At 47.3% G+C, this 18,256-nt stretch overlaps 1 protein-coding gene across 3 annotated transcripts in view; it reads right to left on the bottom strand.

The window, feature by feature from the left end:
• LOC118399138 (RNA-binding motif, single-stranded-interacting protein 3-like) overlaps positions 1–18,256 on the bottom strand; it is a 391,803-nt gene that overhangs the window by 26,727 nt on the left and 346,820 nt on the right. For all 3 annotated transcript variants that reach the window (XM_052471892.1, XM_052471891.1, XM_052471893.1), the window contains one exon: positions 16,704–16,754. In XM_052471892.1, coding sequence (XP_052327852.1) covers positions 16,704–16,754 — 51 coding nt within the window. The remainder of the gene's footprint in view (positions 1–16,703; positions 16,755–18,256) is intronic.

Here is an 18,256-nt window from a genome sequence, read left to right as displayed (position 1 = left end):
CTAAACTGGGATATGCTTAACACCCCGGCAGTCCTACAATCTAAGCTAGATGCCCTCAATCTCACACAAATCATCAAGGAACCCACCAGGTACAACCCTAACTCTGTAAGTAAGGGCACCCTCATAGACGTCATCCTGACCAACTGGCCCTCCAAATACACCTCCGCTGTCTTCAACCAGGATCTCAGCGACCACTGCCTCATTGCCTGTATCCTCTACGGTGCCGCAGTCAAACGACCACCCCTCATCACTGTCAAACGTTCCCTAAAACACTTCTGTGAGCAGGCCTTTCTAATCGACCTGGCCCGGGTATCCTGGAAGGACATTGACCTCATCCCGTCAGTTGAGGATGCCTGGTCATTCTTTAAGAGTAACTTCCTCACCATTTTAGATAAGCATGCTCCGTTCAAAAAATGCAGAACTAAGAACAGATACAGCCCTTGGTTCACTCCAGACCTGACTGCCCTCGACCAGCACAAAAACATCCTGTGGCGGACTGCAATAGCATCGAACAGTCCCCGCGATATGCAACTGTTCAGGGAAGTCAGGAACCAATACACGCAGTCAGTCAGGAAAGCTAAGGCCAGCTTCTTCAGGCAGAAGTTTGCATCCTGTAGCTCCAACTCCAAAAAGTTCTGGGACACTGTGAAGTCCATGGAGAACAAGAGCACCTCCTCCCAGCTGCCCACTGCACTGAGGCTAGGGAACACGGTCACCACCGACAAATCCATGATTATCGAAAACTTCAACAAGCATTTCTCAACGGCTGGCCATGCCTTCCGCCTGGCCACTCCTACCTCGGCCAACAGCTCCGGCCCCCCGCAGCTCCTCGCCCAAGCCTCTCCAGGTTCTCCTTTACCCAAATCCAGATAACAGATGTTCTGAAAGAGCTGCAAAACCTGGACCCGTATAAATCAGCTGGGCTTGACAATCTGGACCCTCTATTTCTGAAACTATCCGCCGCCATTGTCGCAACCCCTATTACCAGCCTGTTCAACCTCTCTTTCATATCGTCTGAGATCCCCAAGGATTGAAAGCTGCTGCAGTCATCCCCCTCTTCAAAGGGGGAGACACCCTGGACCCAAACTGTTACAGACCTATATCCATTCTGCCCTGCCTATCTAAGGTCTTCGAAAGCAAAGTCAACAAACAGGTCACTGACCATCTCGAATCCCACAGTACCTTCTCCGCTATGCAATCTGGTTTCCGAGCCGGTCACGGGTGCACCTCAGCCACACTCAAGGTACTAAACGACATCATAACCGCCATCGATAAAAGACTGTACTGTGCAGCCGTCTTCATCGACCTTGCCAAGACTTTCGACTCTGTCAATCACCAGATACTTATCGGCAGACTCAGTAGCCTCGGTTTTTCGGATGACTGCCTTGCCTGGTTCACCAATTACTTTGCAGACAGAGTTCAGTGTGTCAAATCGGAGGGCATGCTGTCCGGTCCTCTGGCAGTCTCTATGGGGGTGCCACAGGGTTCAATTATCAGACCGACTCTTTTATCTGTATATATCAATGATGTTGGTCTTGGCGGGCGACCCTGATCCACCTCTACGCAAACGACACCATTCTATATACTTTCGGCCCGTCATTGGACACTGTGCTATCTAACCTCCAAACGAGCTTCAATGCCATACAACACTCCTTCCGTGGCCTCCAACTGCTCTTAAACGCTAGTAAAACCAAATGCATGCTTTTCAACCGATCGCTGCCTGCACCCGCATGCCCGACTAGCATCACCACACTGGATGGTTCCGACCTTGAATATGTGGACACCTATAAGTACCTAGGTGTCTGGCTAGACTGCAAACTCTCCTTCCAGACCCATATCAAACATCTCCAATCGAAAATCAAATCAAGAGTCGGCTTTCTATTCCGCAACAAAGCCTCCTTCACTCACGCTGCCAAGCTTACCCTAGTAAAACTGACTATCCTACCGATCCTCGACTTCGGCAATGTCATTTAAAAAATCGCTTCCAACACTCTACTCAGCAAACACAGTGCCATCTGTTTTGTCACTAAAGCACCTTATACCACCCACCACTGCGACTTGTATGCTCTAGTCGGCTGGCCCTCGCTACATATTCGTCGCCAGACCCACTGGCTCCAGGTCATCTACAAGGCCATGCTAGGTAAAGCTCCGCCTTATCTCAGTTCACTGGTCACGATGGCAACACCCATCCGTAGCACGCGCTCCAGCAGGAGTATCTCACTGATCATCCCTAAAGCCAACACCTCATTCGGCCGCCTTTCGTTCCAGTACTCTGCTGCCTGTGACTGGAACGAATTGCAAAAATCGCTGAAGTTGGAGACTTTTATCTCCCTCACAAACTTCAAACATCAGCTATCTGAGCAGCTAACCGATCGCTGCAGCTGTACATAATCTATTGTTAAATAGCCCACCCATTTTCACCTACCTCATCCCCACAGTTTTTATTGATTTACTTTTCTGCTCTTTTGCACACCAATATCTCCACCTGTACATGATCATCTGATCATTTATCACTCCAGTGTTAATCTGCAATATTGTAATTATTCCCCTACCTCCTCATGCCTTTTGCACAGATTGTATATAGACTCCCCTTTTTTTCTACTGTGTTATTGACTTGTTAATTGTTTACTCCATGTGTAACTCTGTGTTGTCTGTTCACACTGCTATGCTTTATCTTGGCCAGGTCGCAGTTGCAAATGAGAACTTGTTCTCAACTAGCCTACATGGTTAAATAAAGGTGAAATAAAAAAAAATTAAAAAAAGAGAGAGAGACAGATAGAGAGAGTCAGTGAGAGAGAGAGAGAGAGAGAGAGAGTGTGTGAGATTGGGAGAGGGGGAAGAGAGACAGAGAGAGAGACAGAGAGAGGGAGAGACAGATAGAGAGAGAGAGACGGGGACAGATAGAGAGAGGGAGAGAGAGGGAGAGAAAGACAGAGAGAGGGAGAGAGCGACAGAGACAGATACAGAGACAGATACAGAGACAGAGAGAGAGACAGAGAGAGAGAGAGACAGAGAGTGAGAGAGAGTAGTGATAGATAGAGGAGTTAGATGAATAGAGGAGTTAGATGGATGTGGGGACACTGAGAAAAGGGGGCGAGAGATGGATTGAGGGAGAGACAGGACAGAGCTAAGGGCACCTGTAACCGATTCAGCGGCTGATGGGAAACAGAGAGTAACGGAAGGGCTTAATTCACAGACGTGTTAAGCCGATTTGTGATTTCGATTTTCTGTGTTTGCGAGAGTGTGTGTGTGTATATGAGTGTGTCTGTCTGTCTCTGTCTGTCTCTGTGTGAGTGTGTGCGTGCGTTTAAGAAAGATATACTAGATTGTATATATTCATGAGAATCTTATATGTATGAGAATGCGTTTTTGGATCTATATTCAATTAATGTTTGTGTCAGCGTGTGTGTGTGTGTGTATGTCATACAGAGTGTGTGTGTGTGTATGTCATACTGAGTGTGTGTGTGTGTGTGTGTGTGTGTGTGTGTGTGTGTGTGTGTGTGTGTGTGTGTGTGTGTGTGTGTGTGTGTGTGTGTGTGTGTGTGTGTCATACTGAGTGTGTGTGAGCTGCTAACAGGAGAAGAGGATAGAGTGCAGCTAGTTAAAGATGGCATTGATCCTCATCTAGAGAGGAGAGATGTCAGACATCAAGGTTGTTAGATCGCTCTGTTGTGAAGCAGCCTTTACAGACTAACTCATGATTGAGCTAGGTAACTGTAGAGGCCCCGGGGCCCCTAATAGCAGGATTTCCCACCTTCAGGGCATACTGTAGGTATTGTGCACTGCCACCAAAGCACCTGCAGAGGAAAAAAAGGTTAGGCTACTGGTATTGCATAAGTCATTCTGTGTGTGTGTGTGTGTGTGTGTGTGTGTGTGTGTGTGTGTGTGTGTGTGTGTGTGTGTGGTGAGCAGAAAATGCTAGTTCAGACAGTCTTTGTGTGCTGCCTGCCATGGCGGCACCAGGTTCCAGGGCCTCGCGGGCTCCTTTCCAGGCTCGTAAACCCTAAGAAGAGAGGCCGGATTGTGGAGTGTATTTCACTAATCCACAGCACAAATCCCACCTAGGGCTATCAGACAGACAGCGCTGCCCTCTCTTTGCAGCAGCCACATGGCAAAGGCTAAGACACAAGTCTGAGGTACAGACTACCTGATAGCCTACCTGAAACACCACGCTGTACACTTTGACTATACCTAGAGAGCCCCTATCACCAAGATTGAACAAACAGAAACCAAAGAAACAAAAAGGGACGCACCAAGACATTCTGAGACGAATGTAGAGACTTTGAGCATTTCGAAAACATCGTCCCAAAATATACTACAGCGAGCGGGGGAGTATCAGACTAACTGATATGTGAGGGTACACATCGGTGACCGCGCAAATCGTCAAGAAATCCAATTAAGCCAATTAGGCCGACCCTGTGGCTGTGATATGCTCTGGTGAGCCTGTTTCACCACCCCAGATGTGCGTTGGCTGCAGCCACCTTGACCGTTACACGGCACTGTTACGACATGTCTGTCATTCGGTCTCACTGTCCCATGTGAGTGCCTCTGGCGTGGTGAATTACATGGTGAGGGGATGGCTCGCGGTTGCCGTGGTAACGGGGAACCAAAACAAACGCCGGCGCGGCGTTCCCTGAAGCAGCCATGGAATCGTTGTGGGACAGAGAGTGTGTGTGTGTGTGTGTGTGTGTGTGTGTGTGTGTGTGTGTGTGTGTGTGTGTGTGTGTGTGTGTGTGTGTGTGTGTGTGTGTGTGTGTATGTGTGAGCGCGTGAGCGTGTGTGTGAGCGTTCTGTGTCTCAGGGGGAGATAGATGGGACATGGGGCTCTGGTATTTGACATATCTTCATGGGAGGTCTAGTCTCCAGGGATGGGCTAATGATTTATCAACTGTCCTCTGACTGACTTAGAGAATGAATAAACTCACCAGAAATAGTAACAATCAAAGCTGAGGCCAGGATCTGTATCAGAGTCAGAGGAAAACGCTGGAATTGCTGTTTTATCGAGGCAATGAATACATTTCTCCAAATTGTGCTTGTAGAAACAAATTGAAATGTATTGTAAGCAACTCTGACAAACATGCTGCATTCAATACCGCTGTAAAACTACAAGCCAGTAAAAACATCACTATCAATATCACTAATAACATTAATACTAACCTGGTCTCAGATCAGTTTGTGCTTTTCATCACTATCAATATCACTAATAACATCAATACTAACCTGGTCTCAGATCTGTTTGTGCTTTTCATCACTATCAATATCACTAATAACATCAATACTAACCTGGTCCCAGATCAGTTTGTGCTTTTCATCACTATCAATATCACTAATAACATCAATACTAACCTGGTCCCAGATCTGTTTGTGCTTTTCATCACTATCAATATCACTAATAACATCAATACTAACCTGGTCCCAGATCAGTTTGTGCTTTTCATCACTATCAATATCACTAATAACATCAATACTAACCTGGTCCCAGATCTGTTTGTGCTTTTCATCACTATCAATATCACTAATAACATCAATACTAACCTGGTCCCAGATCTGTTTGTGCTTTTCATCACTATCAATATCACTAATAACATCAATACTAACCTGGTCCCAGATCTGTTTGTGCTTCTACCTACACACCATTGTCATTGTCAAGCCAAATGTTTTGCATGACAGTTCCAGAAAGAGTTGGCAAGAGAGAATAAACAGACTGGCACCCAGGCTGCACCAATACATCTCCTACTGACCAAACCAACGGTCTAGAACACAGAACAGACTGGCACCCAGGCTGCACCAATACATCTCCTACTGACCAAACCAACGGTCTAGAACACAGAACAGACTGTCACCCAGGCTACACCAATACATCTCCTACTGACCAAACCAACGGTCTAGAACACAGAACAGACTGGCACCCAGGCTACACCAATACATCTCCTACTGACCAAACCAACGGTCTAGAACACAGAACAGACTGGCACCCAGGCTACACCAATACATCTCCTACTGACCAAACCAACGGTCTAGAACACAGAACAGACTGCCACCCAGGCTGCACCAATACATCTGATACTGACCAAACCAACGGTCTAGAACACAGAACAGACTGTCACCCAGGCTACACCAATACATCTCCTACTGACCAAACCAAAGGTCAAGAACACAGAACAGACTGGCACCCAGGCTACACCAATACATCTCCTACTGACCAAACCAACGGTCTAGAACACAGAACAGACTGGCACCCAGGCTGCACCAATACATCTCCTACTGACCAAACCAACGGTCTAGAACACAGAACAGACTGGCACCCAGGCTACACCAATACATCTCCTACTGACCAAACCAACGGTCTAGAACACAGAACAGACTGGCACCCAGGCTGCACCAATACATCTCCTACTGACCAAACCAACGGTCTAGAACACAGAACAGACTGGCACCCAGGCTGCACCAATACATCTCCTACTGACCAAACCAACGGTCTAGAACACAGAACAGACTGGCACCCAGGCTGCACCAATACATCTCCTACTGACCAAACCAACGGTCTAGAACACAGAACAGACCCTCTGTAACCATATTTGCTGGCAGAGACACGTGAGTTGCAGTTGTTTTCTGACAGAAGGGAAAATCAGCAGAGCCATTTTACGCGCACGTACTGAGAGCAGCTCAAGTACGGCCGGAGACCGAACCGAAGCCCCGGCTCGAATTCTGTCTACTAATCAAATTCCGAACATAATGTTCTCCTGCTGAACCAAAGTGCATCGTACAGAGGGACGATTCAGTGCTTCCTATGAAGGGAGATAATTATGATTCTATTTAAAGTCGCTGCAAGAAAGACCATGGTACGATGCAGAGGAACTCAGTGAATATGCTGCAACTTGCACACACATGAAATACATATCAAACCAGCATAACGTAGTGACCACATCAGTCACCAGGAAGGATCAACAATATTGTGTATGGCTAGTTTATCTGCTGCAGTTGTTCAGCACTGTGGAGTGTGTGTGTGTTTGCATCTTAATGTGTGGGTTTGCCGGAGAAGGGGCCACGTGAAACTGGCTATGGTTCTAGCCCACTCAACTATCCCAGGTCTACTGATCTACTGCTGGCTTTAGCTCACAGCCCAAGTATTGCTGGCAACCCCACCCTCCCAGCTGGCACATATATCTCCTACTGACCAAACAACTTCAAAGAACATCAGTACAGACTGGCACCCAGGCTGAGAGAGAGAGAGAGAGAGAGAGAGAGAAGAGAGAGAGAGAGAGAACACAGAACAGACTGGAGAGAGAGGCTGAGAGAGAGAGAGAGAGAGAGAGAGAGAGAGACCAAAGAGAGAGAGGAGAGAGAGAGAGAGAGAGACAGAGAGAGAGAGAGAGAGAGAGAGAGAGAGAGAGAGAGACTGGCAGAGACACGAGAGAGAGAGAGAGAGAGAGACAGAAGAGAGAAAGAGAGGAGAGAGAGAGAAAGAGAGAGAGAGACTGAGAGAGAGAATGATACAGGGAAAGATAAATGGAGAGCGAGAGAGAGACGAGTTGAAGCCTCATTTGTTTTTTTAACGGCAATAGAAAACAAGCTGAGTTTTCTTTTGAAGAGAGAGAGAGAGAGAGAAGCAACGAGGACACACACATTTCTGCAAAGAGTTGTCTTTTCATTTTTTTCTCTCCATCTCCTGAAGAAGCACTCTGCTGAGGGGTATAGCACTCAGGCAGGGAAAGATAAACAGTCTGAAGCCTATGGTTTTTTTTTGTCAAACTCAATCTGCAAACTGCAGATAAACAAAAAGACAGCAGCAGCAACTCAGTGAGCAGCAGCCAGCAAACTCTTTCTCAAAGAACACGTTCACTTCTCACTTGTGATTTAACGCCTTCAAAATTCCAAACCGCCACAGACAGCAGCACAGGATGCCTACCTGGGTTCAAATACTATTCAATATCCTTTCAAATTCTATCTGGCATCGTGTAAACTCGCCGTGCATAATGGTTGAATAGAGTCGTCACAAAAGTGCAGAGCCTGCAACATCTTCTGATGGCTAAAAAGGCTAAAAAGCAAACGCTCAAAGTATTTGAAAAACTTAAAGTATTCAGTATTTGAACCCAGGTATGCGCTCTAGTGTAGTGATTCTGATTGGTTATGGCGATGACCTCTCCCTTACCATGCTCCGCCGCCTACATATTGCGCCAGACACCAGGAAAACACTCCCCCAGAACGGCCCATTGGTCTAACACGCTGTGAACGCACACAGCCCCAAATTGCAGCACAGTCAGTTGGTTTAATACTTTAAGGCGCCCCTGAACCTGGGCTAGACTAGCACGCTCCGTTAGTTCAATGTGTTTCATTGATCGGCGGCACGGGTGCAGACATAAAGAGAGACAGATTGGGGGTGTTACCCATTGACGAGTGGAGGGGGTTTGGGGGGCAGCTTTGGTTAGGGCACGGACGAGGCCATGGGGGCAGAGAGAGAGGAGGAAACATGGAACATAGGAAGGGAGCAGAGGGGACGCTACTGTATAGCTAGTATTAGGCTGTTACAAACTCTCACGATTACAAGCCTATAGATTGAGGGACTGACAGCCAATAGATGGAGGGACTGACAGCCAATAGATGGAGGTACTGACAGCCTATAGATGGAGGGACTGACAGCCTATAGATGGAGGGACTGACAGCCTTTAGATGGAGGGACTGACAGCCTATAGATGGAGGGACTGACAGCCTATAGATGGAGGGACTGACAGCCTATAGATGGAGGGACCGACAGCCTATAGATGGAGGGACTGACAGCCTATAGATGGAGGGACCGACAGCCTATAGATGGAGGGACCGACAGCCAATAGATGGAGGGACTGACAGCCAATAGATGGAGGTACTGACAGCCTATAGATGGAGGGACTGACAGCCTATAGATGGAGGGACTGACAGCCTATAGATGGAGGGACCGACAGCCTATAGATGGAGGGACTGACAGCCTATAGATGGAGGGACTGACAGCCTTTAGATGGAGGGACTGACAGCCTATAGATGGAGGGACTGACAGCCTATAGATGGAGGGACCGACAGCCTATAGATGGAGGGACCGACAGCCTATAGATGGAGGGACTGACAGCCTATAGATGGAGGGACAGACAGCCTATAGATGGAGGGACTGACAGCCTATAGATGGAGAGACTGACAGATACCCTTGTGGGTTATGTAAGACCAACTCTGACAGCCTATATATGGAGGGACTGACAGCCTATAGATGGAGGGACTGACAGCCTATAGATGGAGGGACTGACAGCCTATAGATGGAGGGACTGACAGCCTATAGATGGAGGGACTGACAGCCTATAGATGGAGGGACTGACAGCCTATAGATGGAGGGACTGACAGCCTTTAGATGGAGGGACTGACAGCCTATAGATGGAGGGACTGACAGCCTATAGATGGAGGGACTGACAGCCTATAGATGGAGGGACCGACAGCCTATAGATGGAGGGACTGACAGCCTATAGATGGAGGGACTGACAGCCTTTAGATGGAGGGACTGACAGCCTATAGATGGAGGGACAGACGGCCTATAGATGGAGGGACTGACAGCCTATAGATGGAGAGACTGACAGATACCCTTGTGGGTTATGTAAGACCAACGCTGACAGCCTATATATGGAGGGACTGACAGATACCCTCGTGGGTTATGTAAGACCAACTCTGACAGCCAATAGATGGAGGGACTGACAGATACCCTCGTGGGTTATGTAAGACCAACACTGACAGCCAATAGATGGAGGGACTGACAGATACCCTCGTGGGTTATGTAAGACCCACACTGACAGCCAATAGATGGAGGGACTGACAGATACCCTCGTGGGTTAGTGTAAGACCCACACTGACAGCATATAGATGGAGGGACTGACAGATACCCTCGTGGGTTATGTAAGACCAACACTGACAGCCAATAGATGGAGGGACTGACAGATACCCTTGTGGGTTATGTAAGACCAACACTGACAGCCAATAGATGGAGGGACTGACAGATACCCTCGTGGGTTATGTAAGACCCACACTGACAGCATATAGATGGAGGGACTGACAGATACCCTCGTGGGTTATGTAAGACCAACATGACAGCCAATGGATGGAGGGACTGACAGATACCCTTGTGGGTAATGTAAGACCAACTCTGACAGCCTATATATGGAGGGACTGACAGCCTATAGATGGAGGGACTGACAGCCTTTAGATGGAGAGACTGACAGCCTTTAGATGGAGAGACTGACAGCCTATAGATGGAGGGACTGACAGCCTATAGATGGAGGGACTGACAGCCTTTAGATGGAGGGACTGACAGCCTATAGATGGAGGGACTGACAGCCTATAGATGGAGGGACTGACAGCCTATAGATGGAGGGACCGACAGCCTATAGATGGAGGGACTGACAGCCTATAGATGGAGGGACTGACAGACGTGGGTTATGTAAGACCAACCTGACAGCCAATAGATGGAGGGGACTCGTGGGTTATGTAAGACTGACAGCCAATAGATGGAGGGACTGACAGCCTATAGATGGAGGGACTGACAGCCTATAGATGGAGGGACTGACAGCCTATAGATGGAGGGACTGACAGCCTATAGATGGAGGGACTGACAGCCTATAGATGGAGGGACCGACAGCCTATAGATGGAGGGACTGACAGCCTATAGATGGAGGGACTGACAGCCTATAGATGGAGGGACTGACAGCCTATAGATGGAGGGACCGACAGCCTATAGATGGAGGGACTGACAGCCTATAGATGGAGGGACTGACAGCCTATAGATGGAGGGACTGACAGCCTATAGATGGAGGGACTGACAGCCTATAGATGGAGGGACAGACAGCCTATAGATGGAGGGACTGACAGCCTATAGATGGAGAGACTGACAGATACCCTTGTGGGTTATGTAAGACCAACTCTGACAGCCAATAGATGGAGGGACTGACAGATACCCTCGTGGGTTATGTAAGACCAACTCTGACAGCCAATAGATGGAGGGACTGACAGCCGTGGGATGTAAGACCAACACTGACAGCCAATAGATGGAGGGACTGACAGATACCCTCGTGGGTTATGTAAGACCAACACTGACAGCCAATAGATGGAGGGACTGACAGATACCCTCGTGGGTTATGTAAGAGGGACACTGACAGCCAATAGATGGAGGGACTGACAGATACCCTATAGATGTAAGACCAACACTGACAGCCAATAGATGGAGGGACTGACAGATACCCTCGTGGGTTATGTGTAAGACCAACACTGACAGCCAATAGATGGAGGGACTGACAGATACCCTCGTGGGTTATGTAAGACCAACACTGACAGCCTATAGATGGAGGGACTGACAGATACCCTCGTGGGTTATGTAAGACCAACGCTGACAGCCTATAGATGGAGGGACTGACAGATACCCTCGTGGGTTATGTAAGACCAACACTGACAGCCAATAGATGGAGGGACTGACAGATACCCTCGTGGGTTATGTAAGACCAACACTGACAGCCAATAGATGGAGGGACTGACAGATACCCTCGTGGGTTATGTAAGACCAACACTGACAGCCAATAGATGGAGGGACTGACAGATACCCTCGTGGGTTATGTAAGACCAACACTGACAGCCTATAGATGGAGGGACTGACAGATACCCTCGTGGGTTATGTAAGACCAACACTGACAGCCTATAGATGGAGGGACTGACAGATACCCTCGTGGGTTATGTAAGACCAACACTGACAGCCAATAGATGGAGGGACTGACAGATACCCTCGTGGGTTATGTAAGACCAACACTGACAGCCAATAGATGGAGGGACTGACAGATACCCTCGTGGGTTATGTAAGACCCACACTGACAGCCAATAGATGGAGGGACTGACAGATACCCTCGTGGGTTATGTAAGACCAACACTGACAGCCTATAGATGGAGGGACTGACAGCCTATAGATGTAAGAGGGACTGACAGTCAATAGATGGAGGGACTGACAGATACCCTTGTGGGTTATGTAAGACCAACACTGACAGCCAATAGATGGAGGGACTGACAGATACCCTCGTGGGTTATGTAAGACCAACACTGACAGCCAATAGATGGAGGGACTGACAGATACCCCGTGGGTTATGTAAGACCAAGACGACAGCCTATAGATGGAGGGACTGACAGATACCCTCGTGGGTTATGTAAGACCCACACTGACAGCCAATAGATGGAGGGACTGACAGATACCCTCGTGGGTTATGTAAGACCCACACTGACAGCATATAGATGGAGGGACTGACAGATACCCTCGTGGGTTATGTAAGACCAACACTGACAGCCAATAGATGGAGGGACTGACAGATACCCTTGTGGGTTATGTAAGACCAACACTGACAGCCAATAGATGGAGGGACTGACAGATACCCTCGTGGGTTATGTAAGACCCACACTGACAGCCAATAGATGGAGGGACTGACAGATACCCTCGTGGGTTATGTAAGACCAACACTGACAGCCAATGGATGGAGGGACTGACAGATACCCTTGTGGGTTATGTAAGACCAACTCTGACAGCCTATATATGGAGGGACTGACAGATAGATGGAGGGACCTGACAGCCTTTAGATGGAGAGACTGACCTTTAGATGGAGAGACTGACAGCCTATAGATGGAGGGACTGAGCCTATAGATGGAGGGACTGACAGCCTTTAGATGGAGGGACTGACAGCCTATAGATGGAGGGACTGACAGCCTATAGATGGAGGGACTGACAGCCTATAGATGGAGGGACCGACAGCCTATAGATCGAGGGACTTATAGATGGAGGGACTGACCTTTAGATGGAGGGAACAGCCTATAGATGGAGGGACAGCTATAGATGGAGGGACTGACAGGATGGGGACTGACAGATACCCTCGTGGGTTATGTAAGACCAACGCTGACAGCCTATATATGGAGGGACTGACAGATACCCTCGTGGGTTATGTAAGACCAACTCTGACAGCCAATAGATGGAGGGACTGACAGATACCCTCGTGGGTTATGTAAGACCAACACTGACAGCCAATAGATGGAGGGACTGACAGATACCCTCGTGGGTTATGTAAGACCAACACTGACAGCCAATAGATGGAGGGACTGACAGATACCCTCGTGGGTTATGTAAGTACACTGACCCACACTGACAGATACCCTCGTGGGTTATGTAAGACCAACACTGACAGCCAATAGATGGAGGGACTGACAGATACCCTCGTGGGTTATGTAAGACCAACACTGACAGCCAATAGATGGAGGGACTGACAGATACCCTCGTGGGTTATGTAAGACCCACACTGACAGCCAATAGATGGAGGGACTGACAGATACCCTCGTGGGTTATGTAAGACCAACACTGACAGCCAATAGATGGAGGGACTGACAGATACCCTCGTGGGTTATGTAAGACCAACACTGACAGCCAATAGATGGAGGGACTGACAGATACCCTCGTGGGTTATGTAAGACCAACACTGACAGCCAATAGATGGAGGGACTGACAGATACCCTCGTGGGTTATGTAAGACCCACACTGACAGCCAATAGATGGAGGGACTGACAGATACCCTCGTGGGTTATGTAAGACCAACACTGACAGCCTATAGATGGAGGGACTGACAGATACCCTCGTGGGTTATGTAAGACCCACACTGACAGCCAATAGATGGAGGGACTGACAGATACCCTCATGGGTTATGTTATGTAAGACCAACACTGACAGCCAATAGATGGAGGGACTGACAGATACCCTCGTGGGTTATGTAAGACCCACACTGACAGCCAATAGATGGAGGGACTGACAGATACCCTCGTGGGTTATGTAAGACCAACACTGACAGCCAATAGATGGAGGGACTGACAGATACCCTCGTGGGTTATGTAAGACCAACACTGACAGCCTATAGATGGAGGGACTGACAGATACCCTCGTGGGTTATGTAAGACCAACACTGACAGCCTAGTCATACTTAGAAATGTAAAACATATTAAAAATGGACGCTGTATTCACAACAATCCAGCACCTATTACAGCCTGCGGAGTTGCCCGAGGTCGGCTGTTCTCTATGTATGTCACAAACACACTCTCACACACCCATACTGTGCAGGAAACAGCGTAAACCCCAGACCCCAGATACAGCACACCTGCCCCACACACAAATAGCAGCCAAGCCTTGATCTTCTCATCTCTGTAGCATCTGTAGCACCGGGGGCTCCCGTCATGGAGGCTGGCTGGTTAGAAGAAGGCAGGAGAGGAGCTGGCTGGGAGGCTGGTGGTGCCCTGCTGGGGCCAGATTGCATGTTGCTAGTCTCCCAGCGTGGGGGTAACTGAGACGGGGAGGCCAGGTGGTAATGGGCGCAGCAGGGAGCAGCAATAGGGTAGTAGGAGGGCTTCTCTATGGATAGTGGTGCTGCTGGTGATGCTGGATCAGGAGCTACGGTGTTGCATTGTTCCTGCTTAGCTGGCATCACATCTGTACAGTCGTCCTCTTTGATACTGCCAGTGTGTAAATGATCTCAGTCTCTAGGAACACTAGGAAAGTCTCAGATATGGCTCTGGAGGACCCACACAGTGCGTTTAGGTATGATGTAGTGTATGAAGACCAATAGGACGGCTTTGGGATCCACCTTTCTTCAGATACTCCAGCCTCCGTCACAAGGCCGCATTTTCAGTCCCTCACAGCCGTGCAATAGTATTAACATATTGGTAACAGGGCAATAGACTAACACACCACAGTGATACCACAGTATAAAAAGCTACGTGCTGCGGTAAAGCTCAGAGCCAGGATGGGAGATTTGGCTGCAAAAGCAGAACCATTAGGAGCTCTGAAAGCATCAGCTCTCGTAAAAAAAAAAACTCATACAGACTGGTCTAATGCATGGGACCTACTAATTGCCTTTTACCCAAACAAGAGACTAAGTTGTGTTAAAGTGGGAATCCAGTCTGTTGCATTACAGTAACTGCTATTATTAGCTACTCTGTGTGAAAAATTAAATAGATAACTTTACGTACCGGTAGTTACTGTAGGTATAATTGAGGTTGTATTCCAGCGAGAAGGATCCTTTTTTGAGTTAGATATCTGTTGAGCTTGTGGGCGGTACATATTTATGACAGGAGATCTTGTAGTGTATGTTAATATGGCATAAAACGCCGGTCCTCTGTAGCTCAGTTTGTCGAGCATGGCGTTTGCAACGGCTAAGTCCCGGAACCACCTGTATGTAAAATGTATGTAAGTCGCTCTGGATAAAAGTATCTGCCAAATGGTATATATGGTCCTTTACCATTCGGCCATCAGATTTGCCACCAATGCTCCTCATAGGACACATCACTGCACTCTATACTCCTCTGTAAACTGGTCATCTCTGTATACATGTCGCAAGACCCACTGGTTGATGCTTATTTATAAAACCCTCTTAGGCCTCACTCCCCCCTATCTGAAATATCTACTGCAGCCCTCCTCCTCCACATTACAACACCCCGTTCTGCCAGTCACATTCTGTTCAAGGTCCCCAAAGCACACACATCCCTGGGTCGCTCGTCTTTTCAGTTCGCTGCAGCTAGCGACTGGAACGAGCTGCAACAAACACTCAAACTGGACAGTTTTATCTCCATCTCTTCATTCAAAGACTCAATCGTGGACACTCTTATTGACAGTTGCTTTGAGTGAGGTATTGTTGTTTCTACCTTCTTGCCTTTTGTGCCGTTGTCTGTGCCCAATCATGTTTACCATGCTACCATGTTGTGCTGCTGCCATGTTGTGTTGCTACCAGGTTGTTGTCATGTGGTGTTGCTGTCATGCCATGATGTCCTCGTAGGTCTCGATGTAGTGTTGTGGTGTCTCTCTTGTTGTGATGTGTGTTTTGTCCTATATTTTTATTAGATTTATTTCTAATCCCATCCCCCGTCCCGCAGGAGGCCTTTTGCCATTTGGTAGGCCGTCATTGTAAATGAGAATTTGTTCTTCATCGACTTGCCGAGTTAAATAGAGTTTAAATCAAAATGAAATACAAATAAATGAACAGAATTTTTATATTAGTAATATAACATGAAAGGCTGACTGAGTAGTAGTACTGCAGTACTGGACGCTGATGGCCTGGGTATGTTGCTGAGATGGATTGAGCAGGCTAGCTGGTGTTTCTGCTCTGCTAGCTAAATGCTGCTGAGTCACGCTACAGTCCACCGAGACCCATAAACTCTGTGTGTTTCCAACCAGAAACATGTGTTTGTACACTTACAATGGGACTATCAACCTCTATAGATTGTTCCACTACTGTCTTGAATCATCGGAAACAATAATTTAGCTATCAGCGATGTTCACTGCATGAGTATATGGGTGAGTTACGAAGGTGGTCTGAAAATGGATTTGCCACAGGAGAAGTTTGAAGTGAATTTCCAGACGGAGAGTCTACATTTCCAATCCCAATGCTGCCTCATATTAGCGCATAAATATATTGAAAAGTGCCTTAGAGGTTGTAAACATCTCTTGAGGCGAGGATTCTAAAAAGCGCTCTAACTCTTCTGGTGAGTTATCCGAAAGGCACCATGAATCTACTGCAAGTGAAGGTAGACATCAGGCAACTGTCGACCTCTAACCCCAAAAGGGTTAAAGGTCCATGTGGGACTGCCGGAGCACAAACAGTAAATCACGACAGAGAGAATGGTAATGCACTTACTGTAGGTTGCATAACGTATTGTTGATGAGGCATCCATGACGTACTCTGGACCTATGAGGGAGACATAAAATGAAACGTCATTATTGACTTAAGATAACCCATGCCACCTCTTTTCCCTTACAATCAACAGTGTGCAACAACTGGTTTTCCATTGTCACACTATTTCTCTGCATGCCTTTTCCTTTCCTGCGGTTCCCTCCATGCCAGGAAGTGGCGGGCGCGTTGAGGTAAGACGGAGCCTTGGCCCGTTGAAAACAACACAGTTCTTGAATTTTGCAGAATGAGGCACAGCGTGTTACGCCACTAGCCAAGATGGCTCGACTGGGCTTGGCTCGACATCTCGAATATCAAATAACAAGAACCCACAAAGTGACCCTGTACGAGAAAGACAACTCCCGCTCACGTGGGTCATTCAGTTGAACAGAATTCCTGCCTTCGATAGTGAGAGAAGCCACAGTTGAGTAAACGGACAATTTAGATTTACCGGAGAGGAGCATTAGACAACATGTCAGAGACCCATTGATCTCTGGGAAAACGATTGGACTCAACGGAGACAAATAGATGCTAATCTTTTATAAGAACGCCAATCCTCTGAGCTCGTTAAAGCCCATGATTTGGAGCATGCCTAAACAAGTCTGTTTAAAAAATAAATGGAATAGCACAGAGCCACGTTTGTTTGTTACTTCCTCTGGATGTTTGGTCCCAACCAACAGGAAGAAGACCGAGACGAGACAAAAGCTTCGTTTCCCTAATCGTCCATCTTTAGAATTTTCCCCGGCGACATCAACAAGATTCTAAGTCCATTGTAATTTCATTTCAAGACTGTGTTTTTCCCATCTTTTGACTAAGATTTTTGTAATTGTATTTTTTTGTATTCGTTTTTTTATCATTCTCATTATAGATGCAGTAGTATTGGCAGCGGTGACTTAATAAGAAGCTGGTACATTGTGGGACAGACTATGTTTTCCAGTGGTCTGGTCTGACGATGTATGTCTACCTCTGGCTGACCCTGCTCTGAGCTTGTGCTTCCATTAAGACAGAGAACACAGCGGGGAAGACTGTATGGCTAGACCAGGAAGTGGACTGGACTGTCCACAGTCATGTGACGAAGTAATCAAGATGTTTTCCCAGAGTACACAGTCCGAAGAAAGAAAGTTGAACAATGAACATTTGTAAACTGTTACTAGATACAGTAAATAAATACAATTGGAAATGTAAAATACACAATTTAATAAACAATATATTCTGCATTAGGCCGATTTGATATAATAAGATATTCTAAAACATATGTGTGTACAACATTATTACTTTCCACCACATATGGCTAAAATCATATGAATGTTTTTCATTGTGGCCACTAATGATTCCTTTGTCTCATATGCTGTGGTTCCTGTCTGCTCTACTCTTTGTACTTGAGCAGAAGATGGAGGACTCACCTTGCCTGGCGCTGCTTGGCTGAAGGGCAATATTACAGGAAGCCGTGGTGGCCGATATTGAAACTGTGAGGATTAATATTCCTCAAAAGCCTGGCCATTGTTTTTGATAAATCAATT

Source organism: Oncorhynchus keta, chromosome 20, assembly GCF_023373465.1.
Source record: "Oncorhynchus keta strain PuntledgeMale-10-30-2019 chromosome 20, Oket_V2, whole genome shotgun sequence".
NCBI lineage: Eukaryota > Metazoa > Chordata > Actinopteri > Salmoniformes > Salmonidae > Oncorhynchus > Oncorhynchus keta.
This window is presented reverse-complemented; position numbering and strand designations above follow the sequence as displayed.